The following is a 24,262-nucleotide window of genomic DNA, read 5'->3' on the forward strand; positions in this document are numbered from 1 at the left end:
GTTAACTTCATTTACCTCTAGTATTTAACAATGTGATGATTTTTTCTTTCTTGAACTTCCTTTCCTTGATCTTTATGTAACCACACTCTCTGACTGTACCTTCTTGATCTCCTTGTTATCTTCTCTTCCTTTGCCTTTTTCTTATATATTGATTTTTCTTAAGGTTCTATTCTTGGTCCTGAGTGATCTTATTCAGTGCTTTTAATTACCGTGTCTATACTGATGACTCACAAATTTATCTTCCTGGTGGATATCTCTCTCCAGAACCCCTATATAGCCAAATGTCTCCTAAATATCTCCTTTTGGATACCACAGATACATTTCCAGGTTTAACATGTTCAGAACTGAAGTCCACTTCAAAGCTGCCTGCCTTCTGTTTCCTATTTCGGTGAATGATAACAATAGCAAATAACTGCTCAACCCAAGAGTCCAAGAGTAATTTGGACTATTTCTTCCTCATTCTCCACACCCAATCTTTATCCAGTCTCTTAAATTTTGTCATACATATTTACTTTCCATCTTTACTGCTACTGGTCAGCCTAGGCTACCATAATCTTCCACCTAGATTAATAGTCTTTCCTTGTCCCTGCCCCAAACATTCTCTGTGTTGCAGCTACATTAAACATTGGCTGTTAAGTTCTCTGTCTCCCCACTAGAGTGTAAGGTCTGTGAAAATGGGAATCATTGCTATTATAGTCCCAAAACTTGTCACATGGTAACATTGAATTTGTTCAATCAAAGGAAGGAAGGAGAGAAGAGAAGAAAGAATGGCTTCTATTGGAGAAATTACAAATAAGTTGATATCTTCAGATTTTGTTATATTGAGGAGGTTGGTAAGAGGTTATGTACGAAAAAGAGTTTGGTAAAAGGTTACATACGAAAAAGTTTATCATAGAAATAAAATTCCACAGGGCACAGTAGATAGAGCTAGTAGCAAGGCTGTAGAAAATGCACATAAAGCAGAACTTCCTAACTTACATGCCAGTGGCATACAGCGTGCCAGAAATGGATTCCAGGAGAAGCAGAACAGGAATTGGGATGCCTATATTCAGACCTAGGTCCGTCTGACTCTAAAACTCATGTTCTTTCTAGTAAATCCTATTGCCTGAAACGAGATGATTTTGGCAAATGATGTCATTAATGTTATTAGCCTTATATTTTAAATTTTTTATAAGGAAACCCAAAGGTATCTGTTGAAATTGTACAGTTATTTTTATATAATATTCTTAGATCATTTTAGATCATTTTAATAATGTACTTGTTTGATGTTACTATTAAATATAGAATATAGTATATTTAATGAATGTTTAATGTTCAACTTTTGAGCTTGTTTGTAGAATCGATTTGCTATATACTTATGATAAGAAAAGAATTGCTTTATAACTATTTGTAACATTCTGTGTCGGTTTTATACTGTTATAATGTCTACTTCTATAGTCCTTTCTCTGAAAAACTCAATTTTTTAAATAAGTAAAAATGAACAATTCTGAGGCTCATCTTTATCAATTATAATCATTTCAAAACTTGTATTATGTTTTGAACGTAAAATTGATTAATTAGTATTTTAGTTACAGAAGCATCTAAGTAACAGTTTACTTTATGTAAAGATCTGTACTTTTTCCCAGAAACCTTAAGATATTTTTTTACTTAACATTTAAGGTCAGCAAAGGAGGCAGAAGACAAAATAAAAAAGGCATTAGAAAAAGGAGAAACTCTTCCTACAGAGGCCAGATTTGATTCCAACTGTATTACACCAGGTAAATTCACTGAAAGAAAAATTCTGAGAGATTGATTTTTTTCTTAATAACTTTATTTATTTGAGAGAGAGGGAGCATGAGCAGGGGGTGGGGGGGTGGTGCAGAAGGAGAGGGAGAAGCAGGCTCCCTGCTCAGGATGGAGCCCGACATGGGTCTCAGTCCCAGGACCTCAGGGATCATGACCTGAGCATAAGGCAGACAGCTAACCTACTGAGCCACCCAGGCACCCCAAATTATGAGAGATTTAAATGTAAATGTAAATTTTTTTTTCAAATGCATTTTTTTTTTCTAGCCTTTACTTATTTTGTCCTTAAAATTCCAAATGCTGTTTTCCCAGTTGTGTCCCCTCAGGAGATGTTTTGGTCACCTTGATTATAAGTGCTCCTAGGAAAACCCACTCCAGGGATTTACAGATGTCGATAAGAGCAGTTGTGTGCAGAACTCTCCCAGATGCACAGAACTTCAAACCTGGAAGGATCTTACAAGATCCATCCTACTCCCACCGTTTATTTGTATGAAAACTGACCCAGTGAGGTTGTGGCTCACCCACGTTCATACAGCTAGCTGTTGTAATCAGGATAAGAAACCCATTCTCCTAGTTTAGAACACTTACTATTGTACTTCTTAAAGGCAGTTAAAAATTCTATGACTTTAATGACTTTATCAGTATTATAAGTTTAATTTAACTTTGTATGCAACAACATACTCTGTACTTATTAGAGCTTTGTCTAACAATTACAATCCTTTACTTTGAAAAAAAAATTTTAAATCTTATTTATTCATGAATTCTTTACTGTGGTAATTTGTGTTTCATTTAAGTGCCTTTATCATACATTGCTTGATTTAATAATCAGTTTTATCCTAATTGTGGTTTAAGACTGCATTGCCATTGACTCTTGACCATCTGGACTTTTCCTGAAACATAATCACTGTAGACTCAGTTTCTAGGATAATAATAATAATTTTCCAGATAAATAGTAATAATAATAGTTGTTGTTATTAGCAATCTAATTAAAGCTGCATGCCTTAAAAAAAAGGTTCAGAATCCAACAGAGGAAATAGAAGATTTAGTTTCTTTTTTTTTTTTAAAGATTTTATTTATTTATTTGACACAGAGAGAGCGAGAGAGGGAACACAAGCAGGGAGAGCTGGAGAGGGAGAAGCAGGCTTCCTACGGAGCAGGGAGCGCAATGTGGGGCTCCATCCCAGGACCCTAGAATCATGACCTGAGCCAAAGGCAGACGCTTAACAACTGAGCCACCCAGGTGCCCCAAAGGTTGAGTTTCATTCGAGAGTTGAAACTGCTCTGGTGTGAAAATATGTGAAGCATAGTTTGAGGCAGTAGTAACATTTCTTGACTTACCTATGTAACATTAGCTTGATTTTAGGGTGAGCAGTGAAATGAGAAACAGTTGTAATACTTGCTAGAGAAAGGTACAAAATTATTTGCTTTTCAAGATAAGCATGAGGGGTTTGACTTCTTTAGAGATCTTACACCTAACTATTTCCTGGACGCACAGATCCAATTTCGTGTTGTCCCTGGGAACATAAAAAGAGTGCTTTTTATGTCTCTCTCAGATTACAAACTTTTGAAACTTTTTATTTATAGGGACTGAATTCATGGCCCGGTTACATGAACATCTGAAGTATTTTGTAAATATGAAAATTTCTACAGATAAGTCGTGGCAAGGAGTTACCATCTACTTCTCAGGCCATGAGGTTATTATCTTTTTTTATTCAAAGAGATTTTTTAAAATTTAATATTCTAAAGCATAGCATTATTACCACATTTTTTTAAAACATATATTTAGACTCCCGGAGAAGGAGAGCATAAAATCATGGAATTTATCAGATCGGAGAAAGCAAAGCCAGATCATGATCCAAACACCAGACATTGTCTTTATGGTTTAGATGCTGACTTGGTAGGTATAATGTTTATTATTATTATAACCTTATGCCATTATAGTTAAATATCTAAGAGACTTATATAAGAAGCTTTCTGGCTGTGGAAACAAATATTGGAGACATAATAAGGGTTGCTACTTCTGCCATTAGCGAGGTTCTTAAACAATTGGAAAATGAACTCTTTTGATACAGTTTATGATCAACAGGTCTCTGTAGTCTTCATACTTGACTGATCCTAGTGCTATGAATACTCTGCTGAGATCAGGGTGTAGAGGGCGTTTTTTACCCTCATGCTTGATATATCACTTTTAATAATACCTGATCTGATAACTCCATGACCCAAATAACTTTACTATGCTTTTTTTTGTTTTAACTTTTTATTATGGAAATTTTCAAACGTAAAGTAGAGAAGACAATATAATAAACCTTCCTATGTCCTTTATCCACCTGAAATAATTTTCAACTTTAAATAATCCACCTTAATTATTCAATAATTTTCATTTTCTTATTCCTAACCATCTGTCTCCATTCTCCTACTCCTCTGACTCTTGAATTATATCCCAGACATTGTATCAGTTAATCTATAAATATTTATAATGTGTCTTTAAAGGAGAAGCGTTGTTTTAAAAGATAACCATAATGCCATTATCCTACATAAAATAAAAATTATCACTGTATAATATACAAATAACCATTTAGTATTCTCATTTCTCTGATTGCTTCATAAATGTTTCATCTTGTTTTGTTTGAATCAGGATTGAAATAAACAGTGATTGTTATAAAGGTCATGTGAGTCTAAGGTAAACATTTTTTCTTAGAAAAACACACTTCACCCCATTCATAACCAATAAGTGGATCAGGTTTTGATATTTGTATATTTAATGTGCTAATAAATTGTTTTTATTAAATAAGCATGTGTTTTTCTATATAGAAATGTTTTTTATTTAGTTGTTTCTATGAACCTGATACTATAAAAAATTAGAGAATAGAGACATTTTTTAATCTTTTTTCAACAGATTATGCTTGGATTAACAAGTCACGAGGCACATTTCTCTCTTTTAAGAGAAGAGGTTCGGTTTGGTGGCAAAAAGACACAAAGGTAAATCATATTGCATATATGTTAGAAGAAAGAACAGCAGTTAAATTAAGAATAGTAATCATCTAACAGAAAAATGATCTGTAAAGATTTTCTCCCATTCCACAGTTGCCTTTTTAACTCTGCTGAAATTTGATGCACAAAATTTGTTTTTTAATTATGACAATGTCCAGTCTATTTTTTTCTTTTATTGCTGTACTTAGAGTATATCCAAGAAATTGCCAAATCTAATGTCATAAAGCTTTTCCCAATTTTAGGAGTTTTGTAGTTTTAGTCCATACACTTAGGTCTTTGATCCATGTTATTAATAACCGTATATGGTGTAAGGAAAGGGTCAACTTCATTCTTTTGCATGTGAATATCCAGTTTTCCCAAAACCGCTTGTTGAAAAGAGTAGCTTTTCCCCATTGAATGGTCTTGGCACCTTGGTCAAAAATTGTTTGACCATGTATGCAAGAGTTTATTTTTAGGCTCTGTATTCTATTCAGTTGATCTTTATGTTTGTCTTTATGCCAGTACCACAGTATTTTGGTTACTGAAGCTTTGTAGTAAGTTTTGAAATCAGACAGGGTGAGACCAGCAACTTTGTTCTCCTTTTTCAGGTTTATTTTGGCTATTTGGGGTCTCATGAGATTAATAATTTTTAGGATGGATTTTTTTGTTTTTGTGGAAAACATTGGGATTTTGATTGGGATGGCATTGAATATGTAGATTCTTTTGGGTACTATTTACAGCTTGATAATAAGTCTTCCAACCCGTTAATACAGAATGTTTTTCCATTCATTATGTCTTTAATTTTTTTCAGCTGCCTTTTGTAGTTTTAGTGTATAAGTCTTTTGTCAACCCTTTTTTTTCTTACTTGTTTTTCCGTTTATTTAAAAAATAATTAATGTAGTCACCATGTTATACATTAATTACATCTCCAGGACTTATGTATCTTATAACTGAAAGTTTCCACCTTTAGGCCACCTTCCCCCATTTTGCCCAACGCTCACTCCCCCACCTCTGGGAACTATCTGTCTATTCTCTGCATCTGTAAGTTCAGTTTTGTGTCTCTGGTTTTTTTTTTTTTTTTCTTTTGCCTCCTTGGTCAAGTTTATTCCTAAGTGTTTTATTCTTTTGGATGGTATTCTAAATGGAATTGTTTCTTAATTTCTTTTTTGGGTTATTTGTTGCTAGTATGTAGAAACACAGCTGATATTTATGTGTTGATCTTGCTTCCTGCAGTTATACTGAATTCATTTTTTGGCTCTAGTAGCTTTTTGTGGATTTTGTGGGATTGTCTGTATATGGAATCATGGCATCTTTAAATAGAGATAGTTTTCTTCTTTTTTCAATTTGTATACCTCTTATTTCTTTGCTTACCTAATTGCCCTGGCTAGGACTTCAAGTACAATGCTGCTGAATAGCTATAGTGAAAATGGGCATCTTTGTCTTGTTCCTGATCTTAGGTGGAAAACCTTCAGTCTTCTCCCATCAATTATATTAAATGTAGATTTCTCATGAATTCCCTTTTTTTATATTAAGGAGGTTCCCTTCTATCCCTACTTGGCTGAGTACTTTTATCATGGAAGGGTATTGAATTTGATAAATGTTTTCTTTGCTAGTTGATTGTATGGTGTTTTTTCCTTTGTTTATTAATGTAATCTATGATGTTGATTTATTTTCTTGTGTTGAGCCGTCCTTGTATTCCCCGGGGTAAATCCACTTGCTCATGGTATCTAATCCCTTTAAAATACTACTGTCAGTTTACATTCTTACTTCTGGTTAAACTTATTAGAGTATTGGCCAATAGGTAGGAATATAGACCCCTAAACCAAGCCAGGGAAAGATAAGAGGAAAGAAGTGATGGTGCCTCACCATTGAAGCCTTAGACTGTACTGCAATAGGCAGAAAAGTATATATACTCACTTATCTGTATGCTTTCTGCTGGTGACCAAACTTAAATGGGCCAGATCCCACTGGTTTCTTATATCTGTTCTCTTATTTAGGCTTTCTTAATTCTGAGAATCTTTCCACAGAAAGCATAATGCAGACCAATTATTTTGAACTTTATGTTATATCTATTATACTTTTATCTTTACACTACCCTGCAGCTTTCATATAAATTACATGCCTGGATTACAAGAATTAATTATCATCTAATGATAAGTTTTATTTTAAGCGTTGCTGCATTTTTAAACTTGAACCTTAAAGATATAATTAATTCTGTGTTGATTATTTGACTAATTACAGGGTATGTGCACCAGAAGAAACCACATTTCACCTCCTACACTTGTCTTTAATGAGAGAGTATATTGACTATGAGTTTTCAGTATTGAAAGTAAGTATTAATATAGCTGTGGACCAAAGATGTGTTAGCAGGGATTTCCATACGATTTGATTTTTTTCTCCATTTTGCTGTAGGACAAGATCACTTTTAAATATGATATTGAAAGGATAATAGATGATTGGATTTTGATGGGATTTCTTGTTGGCAATGATTTTATCCCTCATCTACCTCATTTACATATTAATCATGATGCACTGCCTCTTCTTTATGGAACGTATATTACCATCCTGCCAGAACTTGGTGGTAAGAAAAGTTTAATATTCATTGGAGACTACTTTAATTTAGCACTCAGCTAACCCTAAAAATTTCACTCAGTTTATTAGATTATTGCGTGCACAACTACAGTAGGGAAAAAACTGGGGGTTTCTTTTGGTCTAAGGCACCAAGCTCTGGGGTTGTAATTTTCAGTGATTCGCAAGCAAAGAAAATGACAAGAGTTAAGCAGCCTCATTTATTGATATCTGACTAGTCTCTGCCTTTGATTGTTTAAGAAAGCCAGCAGAAGTTGTTGATTTCACTTAGGTCCTTTCATATTAAAGCACAGAAGTTCATTTTTCTGAATGGATAGGTATCAGAATATTTAATAGGGAACGGTTTTTCAATTGAGAAATTGATAAACAGTGGTGAATGCTGAATAAAACAGACAGCAGAATAGCAGGGCATTAGTTCTTCTCAAGTTAACATATTAAATGAATAATCTGGATAGATTTTAGAACATATTTAATTAACTATTACCAGATGTTGGAAATGTGGTAGGATTATTATGTGAACCTGGAATTTCTTTTATTTTGCTTTAGTTGTTACATATTTTATATTATCATAACACCAAGTTCATAGACACTAGAGTCAGTTATATAGCCCAACTCTGAGTGTTTTTTCTTGGTTAGTAGAGCACCAACATTCAATATTTTGTAAAAAAGAATTTTGTAGAATTGTTTAGAAAAAATAGTGTCCGCTTTTAGTACAAATTTAGATTTTGTTCCTTTTAGGTTATATTAATGAAAGTGGGCATCTCAACTTACCTAGATTTGAGAAATACCTTGTGAAACTATCAGATGTAAGTAACTAGATATTTTTATTTTCTTGTCCCAGCGTAGCTATAAATGGTCAGAAGCCAATTACATAATGTCAGAAGAAAGTTTTGGTACTTCTACTCCAATTGATCATCTGTGTAATTTCACCTAAATTTATTTTTATTTGCTTTTTATTTTTAATTTTCAGACTAGTAGATGAGGTCCCCATGTGCATAAAAAAGTAACATTCTTTGATTTCCTATGCCCCAGAAGTGGCTCAGTCGTTAAGTGTCTGCCTTCGGCTCAGGTCATGGTCCCAGGGTCCTGGGATCGAGCCCCACATTGGGCTCCCTGCTCAGCGGGAAGCCTGCTTCTTCCTCTCCCACTCCCCCTGCTTGTGTTCCCTCTCTCGCTGTCTCTCTCTCTGTCAAATAAGTAAATAAAATCTTTTAAAAAAAAAAGAAAACCCTAGCAGATATATCACAATATACCATTAAAAAAAAAAAAACTGTTAAAAGTTTGGTTTGTATTCTCCCAGACATACTTAATTATTTTTAAATGAATTTAAATATATTTATACAGTTTGATCGGGAACACTTCAGTGAAGTTTTTGTGGACCTAAAGTGGTTTGAAAGCAAAGTTGGTAACAAGTACCTCAATGAAGCAGCAGGTGTTGCAGCAGAAGAAGCCAAGACCTACAAGGAAAAGAAAAAATCAAAGGTGTCCATTTTTTTAGGTGTCCTTTCATTTTTTTAGCTGTAAAGGTAAAACTGATATTCCTTGTTCCTCGTTTTCCTTCTTATGATTTTTAGGGTTGCCTCATTTCATTTTCATTTCTTATTTTCTCCTATTGAACATTTAAAAATTTTTTTTGGTTTCTTCTCTGTTAGATCTTATCATTTAAATCTGATCTTTAAAAATCAACTTCTTATTTTTACCTTTGAAGAAGAACATTGTGTTTTCTTTGTTCATCCTATTAATAAGTGTAGAAAAACTTCTAAATATAAGAGCCCAGAAAATTAGTTATCTTTTGTAAAATGTGGGTATTTATAGCATTTAATATTGAGACATCAACTAGATCAGTGATTTTTCCCTAGAAGTAATTTATATATAAAATCATATATAAAAAACAGCAGTAGGCTAGTTTAAGAGTAAATAATAGCACAATAGCTAATAAATGCTAGGCGCTCAATAAATAAATAATAGAATCAGTTAGAATATGCTAATACCCTATAAAACATCACTAATAAGCTCTAAAGAATGTCTTATATGTGTTAGCTTGGAAAAGAAACCTCTTCTGAAATTTTCCTCAGCCTATTTGTAGTTACTGGGTTCTGATAAAATTAAGGAATTTCCTGCACTCTTCTTGCTATACTGGTTCTATTTAGGTTCAAGTCTAGTAATTGTTGCTCCAGGAAGGGTATTTATCCTGATTTTCTCTAGTGTAGTGCTTCTAATTGATTAGATTTTTCTCAGTGAAACTTAGGAGCAGTCAGTTTGCTTTCTACTCTGTTTTTTCTCTTAAGGAAATAGTCTCAGCAATTTTTTGGGAATCTGTACTTGACTCACAAAACTTACACATTAGTAATCCCTGGTTCCACGCATTTCAGCCCAGTCCTTAAGCTTCACAAGTCTTCAGGCATGTGTAGTTACTGTTAAAGACACTCGCAAAGTGAGAGGAACTAGAGGAAGAGCCCACGCAAAGGAAGTCAGCAGAGGCTGTAGTTTGGATGAACAAAGGGAAATGGGAATAAGGGAGTAAGAAGAACTAATGAGAATCACTGGCAGTAGATAGGCAATCAGAAAATAGAGGAGAGAAAAGTTGAGATCACAAGGGGGGAAAAGCAGATGGGCAAGATAGGAAGAATGTGTTGAGATGTGAGAACTCTAGAAAAGCAAATGAGTTGCATGAGAGAAAAATTTAGAAGTGGGGAATAGAAAACAGAGTTATAAGAATGATGGAATCCAAAGATACAGAAAACATGTAGTATTTGTAATCATTGGATTCAATTATAAACAAATAGATTATGTTAACACAATAGGTGAGAATTACCTATTACATATTTTTGAGAGGCCTGAATAATAAAGATTTAGAAAACAAGTGATATGAAACCAAAACATTTACATAGTATTTGAGGATTATTTTTTGAATGAACTTTCACTTAAGGATCATTCAGTGCTTTTTACTGTTTTTTAAATCTCCCTATTCAATTATCTTACTTTGAAATACATCTTGCCATTAATTTTATATTGATTTATAATTTTTGTAGGGCCAGGAAAATGCCATTTGTTGGGCTGCTTTAGACAAAAATGGAGAAGTGGTAACTTCTAAGGGTGAGTACAAACTCTGTATTCACTATGTTATTTTTTTGACAAGATAATTATTGTATCATTCCTTAGTAAGTACTAATTAATAATATTGGATGGAACAGATTTCTGTGTTAGTTTGTAAGCAGCTGCTTTAATATATATTTATCAAAACTGTAGGTGGAAAAACAATATAATTTTCAGCCACTATCTTTTGGCTTTTTTTCCAGATAATTTAGAAGATGAGACTGAAGATGATGACCTATTTGAAACTGAGTTTAGACAATATAAAAGAACATACTACATGACGAAGATGGGAGTTGATGTAGTGTCTGAGTACGTTTTTACCAATGCTTTTACTTTAAAATAGAAAAAATTAGATTTTGCAGTTCTTCAAAAAACAGCATAATTTTGATAGTTAAGGTAGTGGGCAAGGAGAATTTCTTGGTTACATAAATTATTGTAGTGTCAGTCTTTCAACGGCTGTGGTTTTGGAGAAGGTGATAACGGACATGTATTATATTCCTGTGGTAAAAAGTTAGCAAGTAGAAAATGATTAGTTTTTTTTTTCCTTCCGTTTTCTGAATTCACATCAAACTCATCTCAAAGGCTACCTGGCTTAAAAAAGAAAAAAAAAAAAAGGCTACCTGGCTTAGCCCCAAGTTAATACCTAGCCCAAAAGTTCCTTAAGAACTTGACCTCTAGAATGGTAGCTTTCACAGTTTTAAACTGCAGCCCACAGTATGAACTACATATGTTTGTATTTTATTTAGTTGACAGAATCTTATAAAGTGCTTACCGAGTACCAAGTGCTAGTCTAAGCAATTTTAAAATATTGACTGACTCAATTCTCACAACAGTTCTTTAAGATAAATAAATTACTATTTTATAATAGAAGAAATTAAGGAATGGAGAGGCTTTTTTTTTTTTTTTTAGATTTTATTTTTAAGTAATCTCTACACCCAACGTGGGGCCCGAACTTACAACCCCAAGGTCAAGAGTCATATGCTTTACCAACTGAGCCAACCAGGATTTGAGAGGCTTAAGTGACTTACCAAGGTGACACAGTCAGTGAGTGGCAGAGCCAGAATTTGAACATAGGCAATCTGGCTCCAGAGTTAATACTCTCTTTCTCTCTCTGTCTCTCTTCTCTCTTTTTTAAGTAATCTCTACACCCAACGTGGATGTAGAACTCACAACCTCAAGATCAAGAATCACATGCTCTACTGACTGAGTCAGCTTAGGTGCCCCCAGTTAATACTCTTTTTTTTTTAAAGATTTCATCTATTTGTGAGGGAAAGAGAGAGTGAGCACGTACAAGCAGGGGGAGCAGCAGGCAGGAGGGAGAGGCAGGTTCCCCACTGAGCAAGAAGCCCAGTGTGGGACCTGATCCCAGGACTCTGGGATCATGACCTGAGCCGAAGGCAGACGCTTAACCGACTGAGCCTCCCAGGCGTGCCCCCAGTTAATACTCTTAACCACTGGATGAGACTGCTTCTCTATAAGTGAGATAAGAGTTTCATGAAATGCTATGTACCCTTTTACATACTTAGATATTATACTTACATATTTTCTATACTATTCTTATCTTTCTTTTTTAATATAATAAAACACTAAATATTAGATCTTTTCTAGAGCCTGCCCAGAGATAGACCCAAGCTTTTGGACATTGCTTTATATACTCTCAGACTGTCTTCTAGTCTAGTCTAGACATAGTATTTCTGGTCTATATTCATACTGACCTCCAGGAACTAGAGGTACAGGAATTCTAGTACTATTCACCAGCTCATTTGAAGCTTTGTCAAGTACCACTAGCATGTAAGACTTCTGAGACTTGAGAAATCTCACTGTGTCTCTGTCAAATGAATAAATAAAATCTTTAAAAAAATAAGTAAAATAGTTATGCTTTTAATCTTTTATTCCTTAATCCTTATATTTCCTTGACTGCAGTTACATAGTGCTGTAATACCTGCTTTTGGCAGTACATTCTTAATTTGATAGCTAACAAATCTTGTGTTTTATTTCCCTTCCCTTTTATATATTAAAATATAGACTTGTGAAAATATGATACCATTTGTTTGCCTAACAAATAAGCAAATCTTTTAAAATTGTTATGTTCAATGTTAGTCCAGAAGTGATGGTAGTATTCTTTCCTAATTACTAGTGGAAATATAAATTGGTAAAATTATTTTGGAAAGTGTGTATCCAAAAGTCTTTAAAATGTTTATCCCTTTGACTCAGTAATTCTAATTATTAATCTGTCTTAAAAATATAAACTGAAACACAGAAGATTCTTATACACAAGGATGTTTATTGCAGAGTTTTTTTTATAATAGCACAAAATTAGAAATGATCTACATGTCCTCATAATCATGTCCACTTCCCCTGTATCATAGTCACCATCTTGCCATAACACTGTCCTCAGAATCTGTAGAACTGCTAAACTGGTACTTATAAAAAGTTTGTAACAATTTGGAAAGATACTTATAGTATATTATTAAGCACAGATTTCAAAAGCAGGACATCAAATCATGTATACAGTATACTCTAAGTAATATTAAACATAAAAAACCAACCAACCTGGGCATAGAAAAAAGACCGAAAAGAAACATACCAGTATGTAATAGTGATTGCTATAAGGTGATAAAAATGCTTTTCTTTATTGTCTAGATTTTCAATAATGAGAAAATATTTTTTAATGAAAAATTAATGTTTCATTTTCAAAAGTATACCTCCCAGAAATACTGAGATCTGGAATTTCTAAATGCCATCTCTACCTGAATTTTGGTAACAGCCACTAGCAGGTTTATGGCTACTTTTTGGCTTTAGCCCAAGTCTCGTGTGTGGGTGTGTGTATATGTATTTTACCTTAAATGATGGTCTTTGAGAAAGAAAGGATTAGAGGGAATATTGTTCAGTGAATATAGCATTTTTCAAAGTGTGTTCTAGCTGCTCTAACCAGATTCTGTGATCTTCCTCATTTCCTCCGGCATCCTCCCAAATAAAGTTTCCTATCCCTGTCTCCTATCACACCCTGACTATTTAGGACAGTGGTAGTGCCACTTGATCAAAAGCTTCATTGGCCAAATCCTCAAACTCTAAACCACAGGCATGGTACATTGACTGGATAAATATGCACAGTAGGTTTAAGTATTCTGATGGATGGTTTAGGGAAACTGTATGGCTAACCTTTAATCTGACAGGATGGAATTTGTTTTAAATAATATTTTGGAATTTTTCTGATTACAATTTTTAGCTTATTCATTGATTATATAAAACATATGTGAGGCAGAGTGTATCAGCAGATCATGCTCTAAAGACAAATGGCCTGTCTTCAAAAATTAACATTGTAATGAAAATATTCTTTTGTATTTTCAGCGACTTTCTGGCTGATCAAGCTGCATGTTATGTTCAGGCAATACAGTGGATTTTGCACTATTACTATCACGGAGTTCAGTCTTGGAGCTGGTGAGGAATACAAACAAAAATAAAGTTTTGATTTTTTTTTTTTAAATAATGGTTTGTTCTCCTATAATCTCATTTGGGGTTCTTTTTTCTCTTTATTTCTATTTATGGTGGCATTTTTAAAAAGATACATATAGCCAAGTTTAAATGAAATATAGGTAATCTTTTCTTATATGAAAATACTTTTTAAAGACCTTTGTGTAACAGAGATACTTCCAGCCCTAGCAGATGGCCAATAATGAAAGCTCTTTAAATCTAAGGATTTAAAATTCTCTATTATGTTGAATCAACTGTGACAGAGTATTGATAATTATTGGGTTTGAGTGATGGTTATATAGGGTTGTTCGTTATATTCTTTGCTACATTATCGTGTGTTTGAAAAAATTTTTCTCTCAAGAGTGATTATTAAAGAGGGCGCCTGGGTGGCTCAGTTGGTTAAGCGACTGCCTACGGCTCAGGTCATGATCCTGGAGTCCCAGGATTGAGTCCCACATCGGGCTCTCTGCTCAGTGGGGAGTCTGCTTCTCCCTCTGACCCTACCCCCTTTTGTGCTCTCTCTCTTACCCTCTCTCTCAAATAAATAAAATAAAATCTTTAAAAAAAAAAGTGATTATTAAAGAATGGGTTATTTGAATGTTAGACTGGGAAGGGTGAAGGAGAAAGGAATTATTTGCTTTTCCTTGAAATAGTAATAATTTTCCATTTCTCTCATGTTTCCTATTCCAGCAAGTTCCATCTACTTTTCTAAACTATCCACCAGAATAGAAAAATAACAAACCAAAAAATGATACAAGAAAAAGGAAAGACTTTTAAGTGATGAGATTGTTTTTTGTTTGTTTGTTTGTTTTAAGATTTTATTTATTTATTTGAGAGAGAGAGAATGAGAGATAGCACGAGAGGGAAGAGGGTCAGAGGGAGAAGCAAGACTCCCTGCTGAGCAGGGAGCCCGATGTGGGACTCGATCCCGGGACTCCAGGATCATGACCTGAGCTGAAGGCAGTCACTTAACCAACTGAGCCACCCAGGTGCCCTGTTTGTTTTGTTTTGATAACACCTTTGCTAGGCTTTGTTTTAAAGCACCATACAGGAAAACAAACTAACTGATTTCACTTAATTACAGTCTTTTAAAATTTTTGCAATAACTACCTAATTCTCAGGGCCTCTCTGAAGAGCCTTCTAATGACAAAAATCCTTGATTTGCCATTTCTTAATAGGGTGAGTGTAAACTAATCTTATTATGTATCATGCATTAAGGCCAGGCACTTGAAAAGCATGTTCTCATATAATCCTCACCACTATAAAGTAACTATTGTTGTCTGACTTTTACAGATGAGGCTCAGTTATCTCTATTACTTTAGAAAGCAATCTTTCTTTATTTCTTTTCTTCTTTCTTTTTTTTTTGGAGAGGGAGAGAGAAAATGGAACGGAGGGGCAGAGGGAGGGGGAGAAAGAATCTTAAGCAGGCTTCATGTCCAGCACAGAGCCCAACGCAGGGCTCAGTCTCCAAACCCTGAGATCATAACCTGAGTCAAAATCAAGAGTTGGATGCTTAACCAACTGAGCTACACAGGCACCCCAGAAAGTAATCTTTCTAAAAGCATACACCCAAGAATCAAGTCTAAGCCTATCTGATTCGAAAGTCTATACATTTTCCATTCTAAATGCTATCTGCCTCCTAAACTTTCTCATCTTTTTGAAATATGTCATAATTGTGGGAAAAAAATATTTCTTTTTTAGCATCCTTAGTCAAACATTAAAAACAGTGAAATTTTTTAAAAATTGTATGTTTAAAGCTTTGTAAAAAATATTTATACCTGTAGTTATAGACGGGAAGGCATTAAAAACAAAAATAGTGTGTATGATTGATAAATGGTTTAATCCTATATATACCAATTCAAAGATGTAAAAGTTCTTAGAGCTGACTAGTAACAGCCACATGAGCTCAGACTCACTGTTCTCTCTGTGCTCTTGAGAGAGGCTCTAGCTCATGTGTGCTAACTGAAAGTCTTCTGACCATGTCAGTACGTATTCTAAGAGTCTACTGATTGGAAGATTCACACTCAATATCTTGGAAGCTAAAAGGACCATAATATTTTATTTATGTAAACATACATATATATACACACACATATATTTTATATAAACACACATATATGTGTGTGTGTTTATATCTGTATCCTTCAATTACATGATACATCCCAATTTTGGAAATGTGAAATTATACCTTAAAAATTAAGGAAATACAGGGGCACCTGGGTGGTCCAGTTGGTTAAGCATCTGCCTTTGGCTCGGGTCATGATCCCAGGGTCCTGGGATCGAGATGCGCATTGGGCTCCTTGCTGGGCGGGGAGCCTGCTTCTCCCTCTCCTTCTGTCTGCCGTCCCCCTGCTTGTACTCTCTCTCTCTGTCAAATAAATAAATAAAAGCTTTAAAAAACAAATTAAGGAAATACAACATTTGTTGCCATCACATGACCTAAATATGCTAGTGCTGTTGATTTCTTAAATCAAGTGATAGTACTATGGGTGCTCATTTTTTTTCTTTAGAGTTATTGCTGTGTTGCTAAATAAGGAAAAGTATATATTTAATATTGACCTGTTTCATAAAGTTGCCAATTGTTTAAAACTCAGTTTTGTTTTATAGGTATTATCCCTACCATTATGCACCTTTCCTATCTGATATCCGTAACATCAGTACACTCAAAATCCATTTTGAACTAGGAAAACCTTTTAAGCCATTTGAACAGCTTCTTGCTGTACTTCCAGCAGCTAGCAAAAATTTACTTCCTACATGCTACCAGGTGAGTTTTAAAATTAAATGTTTTTATGTCCTTTTTGATACTTAGGAGCTCCTCATACAAGCCTAGAAGACTTTGATTGTTCTGTGCCCGTGCCATACTGGTTATTAAATACTTTTGTATTACCCTGAGAAATATGCTGTTTTATTTATTTAAAAAATGTTATACTATAATCTTTTGTAGTTCTTTCCTAGAAGACATACTTGTGCTTTCTTCGTCTATCTGTTATAAAATGTCCAATTAAAAACATGTCTTTTTATTGGACCTTTCATCTTTGCTATTAGTGATGAAGAGATTCTTGGATTTTAGAATTTTTTCCTTTTTAAATTATCTCAGATAATTTAAACTTAGATCTTATATTACTTAACAAAATCAATTGATTAGGACACAAAAGTACAAAAGTAAACAAGGTTAAAAATGGAGGACTATTGGAAGCCTGTGAAATGAAGTCTGAGAACAGAATTTAAGTGGGCCTTAAAGAGTGATAAGACAATAGATAGAAATGGTAAAGTTGAAATTCAGAGTAAAGATGGTTTTGCTACATAACTAGGTCACTGGAATGGGAAAGTGGTGAGTAGCAGTGAAATTAGAAGTCTCATAGCTGAAAATCAAAAATATAGCAAGTATATTGCAACATTTCTAAGATGTAAAACTTTAGTTTTGCTTTTGCGTAGGAATTTTAAACTGTAACATGAGTAAATATTGTAAATATATTAACAAAAAGTTTATTGATATTATTTTTATATTTCTATTACTCTTTTATATTTCCATAGCACTTGATGACCAGTGAAGACTCACCAATTATAGAATATTATCCACCTGATTTTAAAACTGACCTAAATGGGAAACAACAGGAATGGGAAGCTGTGGTACTAATACCTTTTATTGATGAGGTCAGTACATGAAATAGTTATATATACACATATATTCTTTCTTTCTTCCAAGTTTTTGTTTAAATTCCAGTTAGTTAACGTATAGTGTAATATTATTTACAGGTGTAGAATTTGGTGATTCATCACTTATGATAACCTGGTGCTCACCACAACACTTGCCCTCCTTATTCCTCATCACCTGTTTAACCCGACACCCTGCCCACCTCCTCTCCAGTAACCCATCAGTTTGTTCTTTATGATTAAGAGTCTTTTTCTTGGTTTGCCTTTTCCCCCGCTACATTCGTTTGTTTCTTAAAGTCCTCATATGAGTGAAACCATATGGTATTTGTCTCTCTCTGACTTACTTCACTTAGCATAATCCTCTCTAGCTCCATCCGCCTCATTGCAATGGCAAGAGTTCATTCTTTTTTATGCCTGAGTAATATTCCATTGTATATATATACACCACATCTTCTTTATCCATTCATCAGTCAGTGGACATTGGGCTCTTTCCATAGTTTGGCTATTGGTGGAAATGCTGCTGTAAACACCGGGGTGCATTTATCCCTTTGAATTAGTATTTTTATATCCTTTAGGTAAGTGCCTAAAGGTATTTACTACTGGATTTTAGGGTATTTCTATTTTTAACTTTGAGGAATCTCCATACTGTTTTCCAGAGTGGCTGCAGCAGTTGGCATTCCCACCAACAGTGTAAGAGTGTTCCCCTTTCTTCACATCCTTGCCAACACCTGTTATTTCCTCTGTTGTTAATTTTAGCCATTCTGACTGGTGTGAGGTGATATTTCATTGTAGTTTTGATATTTATTTCACTGATGATGAGTGATGTTGAACATCTTTTCATTTATACACATATATTCTTAGAGATTATTTCACATAAGTTAATGAGCAATGGGTTTTAATCACCATTTATGTTTTATTAATGAGATTTAACTACTCTCTTCTTCATTATGCTCATCAAAACTTCTAGGTATGCTAAGAAAGCCAGAGTGGCTTTACTCACATTAGAAAAATAGACTTCAGGACAAGGAGTATTACCAGAGATCAAGAAGAATATTTCATATTGATTAAAAAATCAAGTAAGGGGGCGTCTGGGTGGCTGAGTCGTTAAGCATCTGCCTTTGGCTCGGGTAGTGATCCCGGGGTCCTGGGATGGAGTCCCACATCATGCTCCTTGCTCAGCGAGGAGTCTGGTTCTCCCTCTCCCTCTGCCCCTGCTTGTTTCCGCTCTCTTGCTGTGTCTCTCTCTGTCGAATAAATAAAATATTTAAAAAAAAAATTGAGTCAGTTTGGGGCACCTGGCTGACTCAGTCATTAGAGCATGTGACTCTTGATCTTGGGGTTATGAGTTAAAGCTCCATGTTAGACACAGAGATTACTAAAAAAAAAAAAAAAAGTCAAGTCGGTTCATCAAGAAAATATATCCTGAATGTATATGTACCTTACAGCAGAGCTTCAAATACATAAAGCAAAAGCTATCAGAATTGAAAGGAGAAATAATTAAAAGGGAAATTCGAAAATATTGTGATCTAAATGATAATAAATACACAACATAATCTGTGTGATGAAGCTAAAGTGCCTAAAGGGATGCTTAAGTTTCTAGATGCTTACACTGAACAAGAAAAAGTCTTACAATAAATTATCTAAGCTTCCTACCACAAGAAGCTAAAAATGCAAGAGAAATTAAACCCAAACTAAGCAGAATGAAGGAAATAGTAAAGATAGGAACAGAAATCCATAAAAAATGAACAAACAATAGAGAAAAATCAATGGAACCAAAAGCTCTGAAAGTAAATTATACCTCAAAAAAAGTGTCCTCTCAGGGTGGGGGGGAGGGGGACAAAAACTGACATGATTATGGAGTGGAGGAAACAAGTGTTTATTCACATCTCATTAATTTTTATTTTATTTTATTTTTTTTTTTAAAGATTTTATTTTATTATTTATTTGAGAGAGAGAGAATGAGAGATAGAGAGCACGAGAGGGAAGAGGGTCAGAGGGAGAAGCAGACTCCCCGCAGAGCAGGGAGCCTGATGTGGGACTCGATCCCGGGACTCCAGGATCATGACCTGAGCTGAAGGCAGTTGCTTAACCAACTGAGCCACCCAGGCGCCCATATCTCATTAATTTTTAAACAAGAACACTTGTTATATGCAAAAAGATACTTGCTAGCCACCAGACAGGATTAAGTTGTGACATAGTCATTATAGCCTGCATGTCTACAAACTTAGTTCCATGTAGATAGTTATTGTTGTTCATCCAGTTATCACATTAGTTCATTGTGATTGAATTTTAAGGTTGGACACCTCAATGAAATTTTAACTGTTTTCAACAAAATTGCATTATGATATTACCACTGAAACAAAACTTGTAGCTGGCAGAATTACCATATTCTTTTATATTTTTTGGAACCAAAAGCTCAGAATTTACACAAGAAATTATCTGAAAGTGGGTACGTAAGATGTAAAAAGAAAAATTCCTGTTACAAGATAGTCAGTGAAAGTATATGCTGGTGGAAATTACTAAATAGGAATAGATGATAAAATTTTCAGAACTGAGAAATTGTCATGAAAAATTATTACACAAACTCTGGTGCTAGAAACAATTTACCTGCAGACAAGCTGTTTGCCATGTGTACTCTCACCCTTGCCTTCACCCTCACCCTTGCTCTCTAGTGGAGTTGGTTGTCTGAGATGATTTCATTGATATGATTGGTGGTTGGTGTTAGTTGTGAGCTGAGCCCTCTATGTGATCCCTCACCCTCCAGGAGGCTAACTCAGGTTTATTCTCACAGTGATCTTGGGTTCCAGGAAGGTGAGAACAGAAGCTACAGGGCCTCTTGAGCTTTGGAGTTTGCATAGTATCACTTTGACTACATTCTTTTGAATAAAGCAAGTTATGAGACCAACTTGGATTTAAGAAAGAGGGAAATAGACTGCTTTCTTAACATTTAAAGGAGCTTGCATACGAAGATAGGAGGAATTATTATGGCTGTCTTTGCAAACCATCTACTACAGTCTGCCCCCTTTGGCTAAAATTTGCATCCCATTCAAATACAAAACACACTGACCTCTCCCAAAAATTTCATCTCATTATACATCAGGCTCAAAGCCTAGAATTTCATCTTTAAATCGAGTCTAGATGTGGATTAAGCTCCTCAAATGCAGCTCCCCAGGGACAGCTCTCCTGACTCAGAGACCTGTGAATTAAAAAAAAAAAAAAAAATTATCTACACTCCCCAACATACCCAAATTTGTATTGGAGAGACAATGACAGGAGCCCGATGTGGGGCTTGATCCCAGGACCCTGGGATCATGACCTGAGCCGAAGGCAGATGCTTAATGACTGAGCCACCCAGGCGCACCTATTATTTTTAAGATTTATTTATTGGAGGGGAGGGGCAGAGGGAGAGAGAGAGAATTTCAAGCAAACTCCCCATTGAGTGCAGAACCCAAAACAGGGCTCACGCCCACAACCCTGAAATCACGACCTAAGCCAAAATCATGCCGTGAGCTGAAATCAAGTGTTGGATGCTTAACTGACTGAGCCACCCAGGGGCCCCAGTATATATATATACACATATATTTTTGACAATTTTTTATATTTTGTATATGAACAAGGATTAGACTTAAATTTTGAATGTGACATTAGAGAAGGAAATAGGATGTAAGTAAATACCATTGTCAGTTAACAGTAATTATGGAAATTCAATTTATTTCCTGAAAATTTGTTATTAATTTTATTGTATTAATATTTACAGCATCAATAGTATCTTAGAATCAAGACATTATGGTATAGTATTATCTGTTTTATTCTATAATCTTTTCTAGATTTTGCTACTTCTTTCCTCTTTATACCACTTTTTCTGTAAATGTTTTAAAAAATGGCATAGATAATTATTGGACTAAAAGTCTAGGAGGCCACTCTGGAAAATAGTTCAGCAGTTTCTTATAAAGTTAAACATAGATTTACTATTCAACCCAGCAGTCACACTCCTGGATATTTATCCTAGAGAAATGAAAATTATGTGCACACAAGAAAACCTATACATGAATGTTCCGAGCAATATATTTGTAATAACCCCAAACTGGAAAAAATTCAAATTCCCTTTAATGAGTGAGTAGATAAACAAATTGAGATATATCCATATAGTGGAATATTACTTCAGCAATATAAGGAACTATTGATATAAACAACTTGGATGAAAATAATTCAGTTAAGTGAAAAAAGTCAGTGAGTAAAAAAAGTCAGTCTCAGAGGGTTATATAATATTGTTTTATTTATATAATCTTGAAATGACAAAATTACTGTGATAAAACATGGAGTGGTTGCTAGGGCTTAAAGTTGAGGATAGGGTGTGATTTTAAAGGGATAACAAGGAATTTCTTTATGATGATATAACAGTTCTGTATTCCAATTTTAGTGGTGGTTAATATGAATCTATACATTTGATAAAAATTTCATAGCAGTGTATACACAAAAAATCACATACAAAAACCAGTGAAATCTGAGTAAGTCTGTAGTTAATAGTGTTGTACTCATGTCAGTGTCCTGGTTTTGATAATGTACTGATGCTATGTGTAGGATGTTATCATTGGGGAAAGCTGGGTGAAAGGTACATGAGAACGCTCTGTACTAATTTTGCAACGTGTGAATCTTCATGTTTTTTGTCACTGTACATAATGCTATAATATACTACCTGCGTATTCGTGTATTCTTTTTGTTTGTTTATGCAGTCTTAGGTTTGGGAGATTTTGTTTTTTTAACATAGGTTCCCAAAAGCAGGATTGCTTGGCTAATGGGAATGTATATTTTTACATTTAGGGAATATTCTTCTTCAAAAAGACTAGTCTAATTCACCCAATATTTAGTGCCTACTTATCTGCCTCTCCAAACCTAGATATTACTGCTTCACTTAATTTTGGCCAATCTGTTGATGATGGGTGCCATTTTGTTATTCACATTTTTTTCTCTGATCCCTAACTTGAGTATATTTTTATATGTGTATTTGCCCCTTGTATTTTCCCTTCTGTAAATTACCTGTTTATATCCTTCCCCTCATTTTCCTTTCTTGATTTCTGTCAGTTCTTTGTATGATAGGACTGTTCTTTCCCAGCATGGCATTTGTCTCTTGTTTTGTTGATGAATCTTCTGTCACATACATTTTCTATTATTTAAAAATGTCTTTTCCTGGGGCGCCTGGGTGGCTCAGTCGATTAATCATCTGCCTTTGGCTCAGGTCATGCAAGCCCTGCGTCAGGCTCCTTTCTCATCGGGGAGTCTGCTTCTCTCTCTGCCCCTCCCTCTGCTCATGCTCTCTCTTGCTCTTTCTCTCTCTCAAATAAATAAAAATCTTCTAAAAACTAAAATTAAAAATATTAAAAATGTCTTTTCCCTTAAGACTGTTAGGTTTTTTCCACTCTTATTAAATAAGAGTTTATCACTCCAAATTACTGATACTCTCTCCTAGATTTTCTTTCTAATACTTCCATTGTCTTATTACTCTGATACATGTTTTTGTATATGGTATGAAGTTGGGAAGTGTATGTGCTGCTTTTTCCAGGTGAATAAGTGGTTATGACAACACCATTATTTAAATATTTGAAATACTATGTTTGACATAGATTTAAATTTGTTTTGACCTCTTTATTCTGTTCCTCTGGTCTGTGGGTTTCTTGTGTCAATATTAAAGTGTTTTTATTACAGTAGCTTTATTAAAAGTGGTAGGATCTAGTAAGACAGATTCCCAGTTTTTGCAGTTCACACATTCTTCCATATGAACACCAACATAATTTTGTCCTTTAAAAAAATTTTTTTAACAGTTTTGATTCTGACTGGAATTAAATGTAATTAAATTAAATTAAAATATATTTAATTAAATTAATTAAATGTATGAGATAATTTGGAGAGGTAAATATTTTCTATACCGTGGCAGAATTTGTAAAGTAAGAGATTAATGCTTTATGAGTTATGATAAACTATAATAATTATGGTAATTTCACATTTAAAATTTGATTCTCTGCTGGTTTTTTTTTTAAGATTTTTTATTTGAGAGAGAGTGAGCAAGAGAGAGAGCACAAGCTGGGGGGAGAGGCACAGGGAGAAGCAGACTCTCCACTGAGCAGGTAGCCCAATGCAGGGCTCGACCCCAGGACCCTAAGATCATGACTTGAGCCGAAAGCAGACACTTGATCAACTGAGCTACCCAGGCGCCCCGATTCTCTGCTGTTCTTCTTCACACTTAGTGCCTATTGTTGGAATAATAGGTTCAGAATAATTTGTTGTGGCAAGCAATATTCTAGGGCCCTTTGAAACAGTTTTTCATGTAATAAAATGGAAAAGAATTCCATTAGTTAAGATTTTTGTTTTTCAAGAACACAAATAATGATTCTGTGTACTGAGGGAAAAGATCTATTCTGTATGTTGAGATTACAGAAATTTTATACTTTTAACCCTTCTCTTCAATCTTTAAATTCAGAAGCGATTGTTGGAAGCCATGGAAACATGTAACCACTCCCTCAAAAAGGAAGAAAGGAAAAGAAACCAACATAGTGAGTGCCTAATGTGCTGGTATGATAGAGACACAGAGTTCACTTACCCGTCACCATGGCCAGAAAAGTTCCCTGCCATAGAACGTTGTTGTACAAGGTAATGTTACTTGGTAATTTTTCAACAACAGCAAGGAGCTCCCCTTGGGGGG

The 24,262-nt window shown here is 34.6% G+C and overlaps 1 protein-coding gene across 3 annotated transcripts in view; it reads left to right on the plus strand.

Annotated features, from left to right (window-relative positions):
• Positions 1 to 24,262, plus strand: part of XRN1 (5'-3' exoribonuclease 1) — a 110,272-nt gene that overhangs the window by 12,192 nt on the left and 73,818 nt on the right. For all 3 annotated transcript variants that reach the window (XM_028099120.2, XM_028099121.2, XM_028099122.2), the window contains exons 3-16: positions 1,660 to 1,757; positions 3,367 to 3,476; positions 3,569 to 3,679; positions 4,679 to 4,761; positions 6,994 to 7,081; positions 7,165 to 7,333; positions 8,080 to 8,147; positions 8,686 to 8,823; positions 10,374 to 10,437; positions 10,641 to 10,746; positions 13,789 to 13,878; positions 16,519 to 16,675; positions 17,446 to 17,565; positions 24,041 to 24,210. In XM_028099120.2, coding sequence (XP_027954921.1) covers positions 1,660 to 1,757; positions 3,367 to 3,476; positions 3,569 to 3,679; positions 4,679 to 4,761; positions 6,994 to 7,081; positions 7,165 to 7,333; positions 8,080 to 8,147; positions 8,686 to 8,823; positions 10,374 to 10,437; positions 10,641 to 10,746; positions 13,789 to 13,878; positions 16,519 to 16,675; positions 17,446 to 17,565; positions 24,041 to 24,210 — 1,572 coding nt within the window. The remainder of the gene's footprint in view (positions 1 to 1,659; positions 1,758 to 3,366; positions 3,477 to 3,568; positions 3,680 to 4,678; positions 4,762 to 6,993; positions 7,082 to 7,164; positions 7,334 to 8,079; positions 8,148 to 8,685; positions 8,824 to 10,373; positions 10,438 to 10,640; positions 10,747 to 13,788; positions 13,879 to 16,518; positions 16,676 to 17,445; positions 17,566 to 24,040; positions 24,211 to 24,262) is intronic.

The sequence above is a fragment of the Eumetopias jubatus genome, unplaced genomic scaffold (genome assembly GCF_037043125.1).
Source record: "Eumetopias jubatus isolate StellerSeaLion01/CBP00866 unplaced genomic scaffold, mEumJub1_p1.0 scaffold_1, whole genome shotgun sequence".
Lineage (NCBI taxonomy): Eukaryota > Metazoa > Chordata > Mammalia > Carnivora > Otariidae > Eumetopias > Eumetopias jubatus.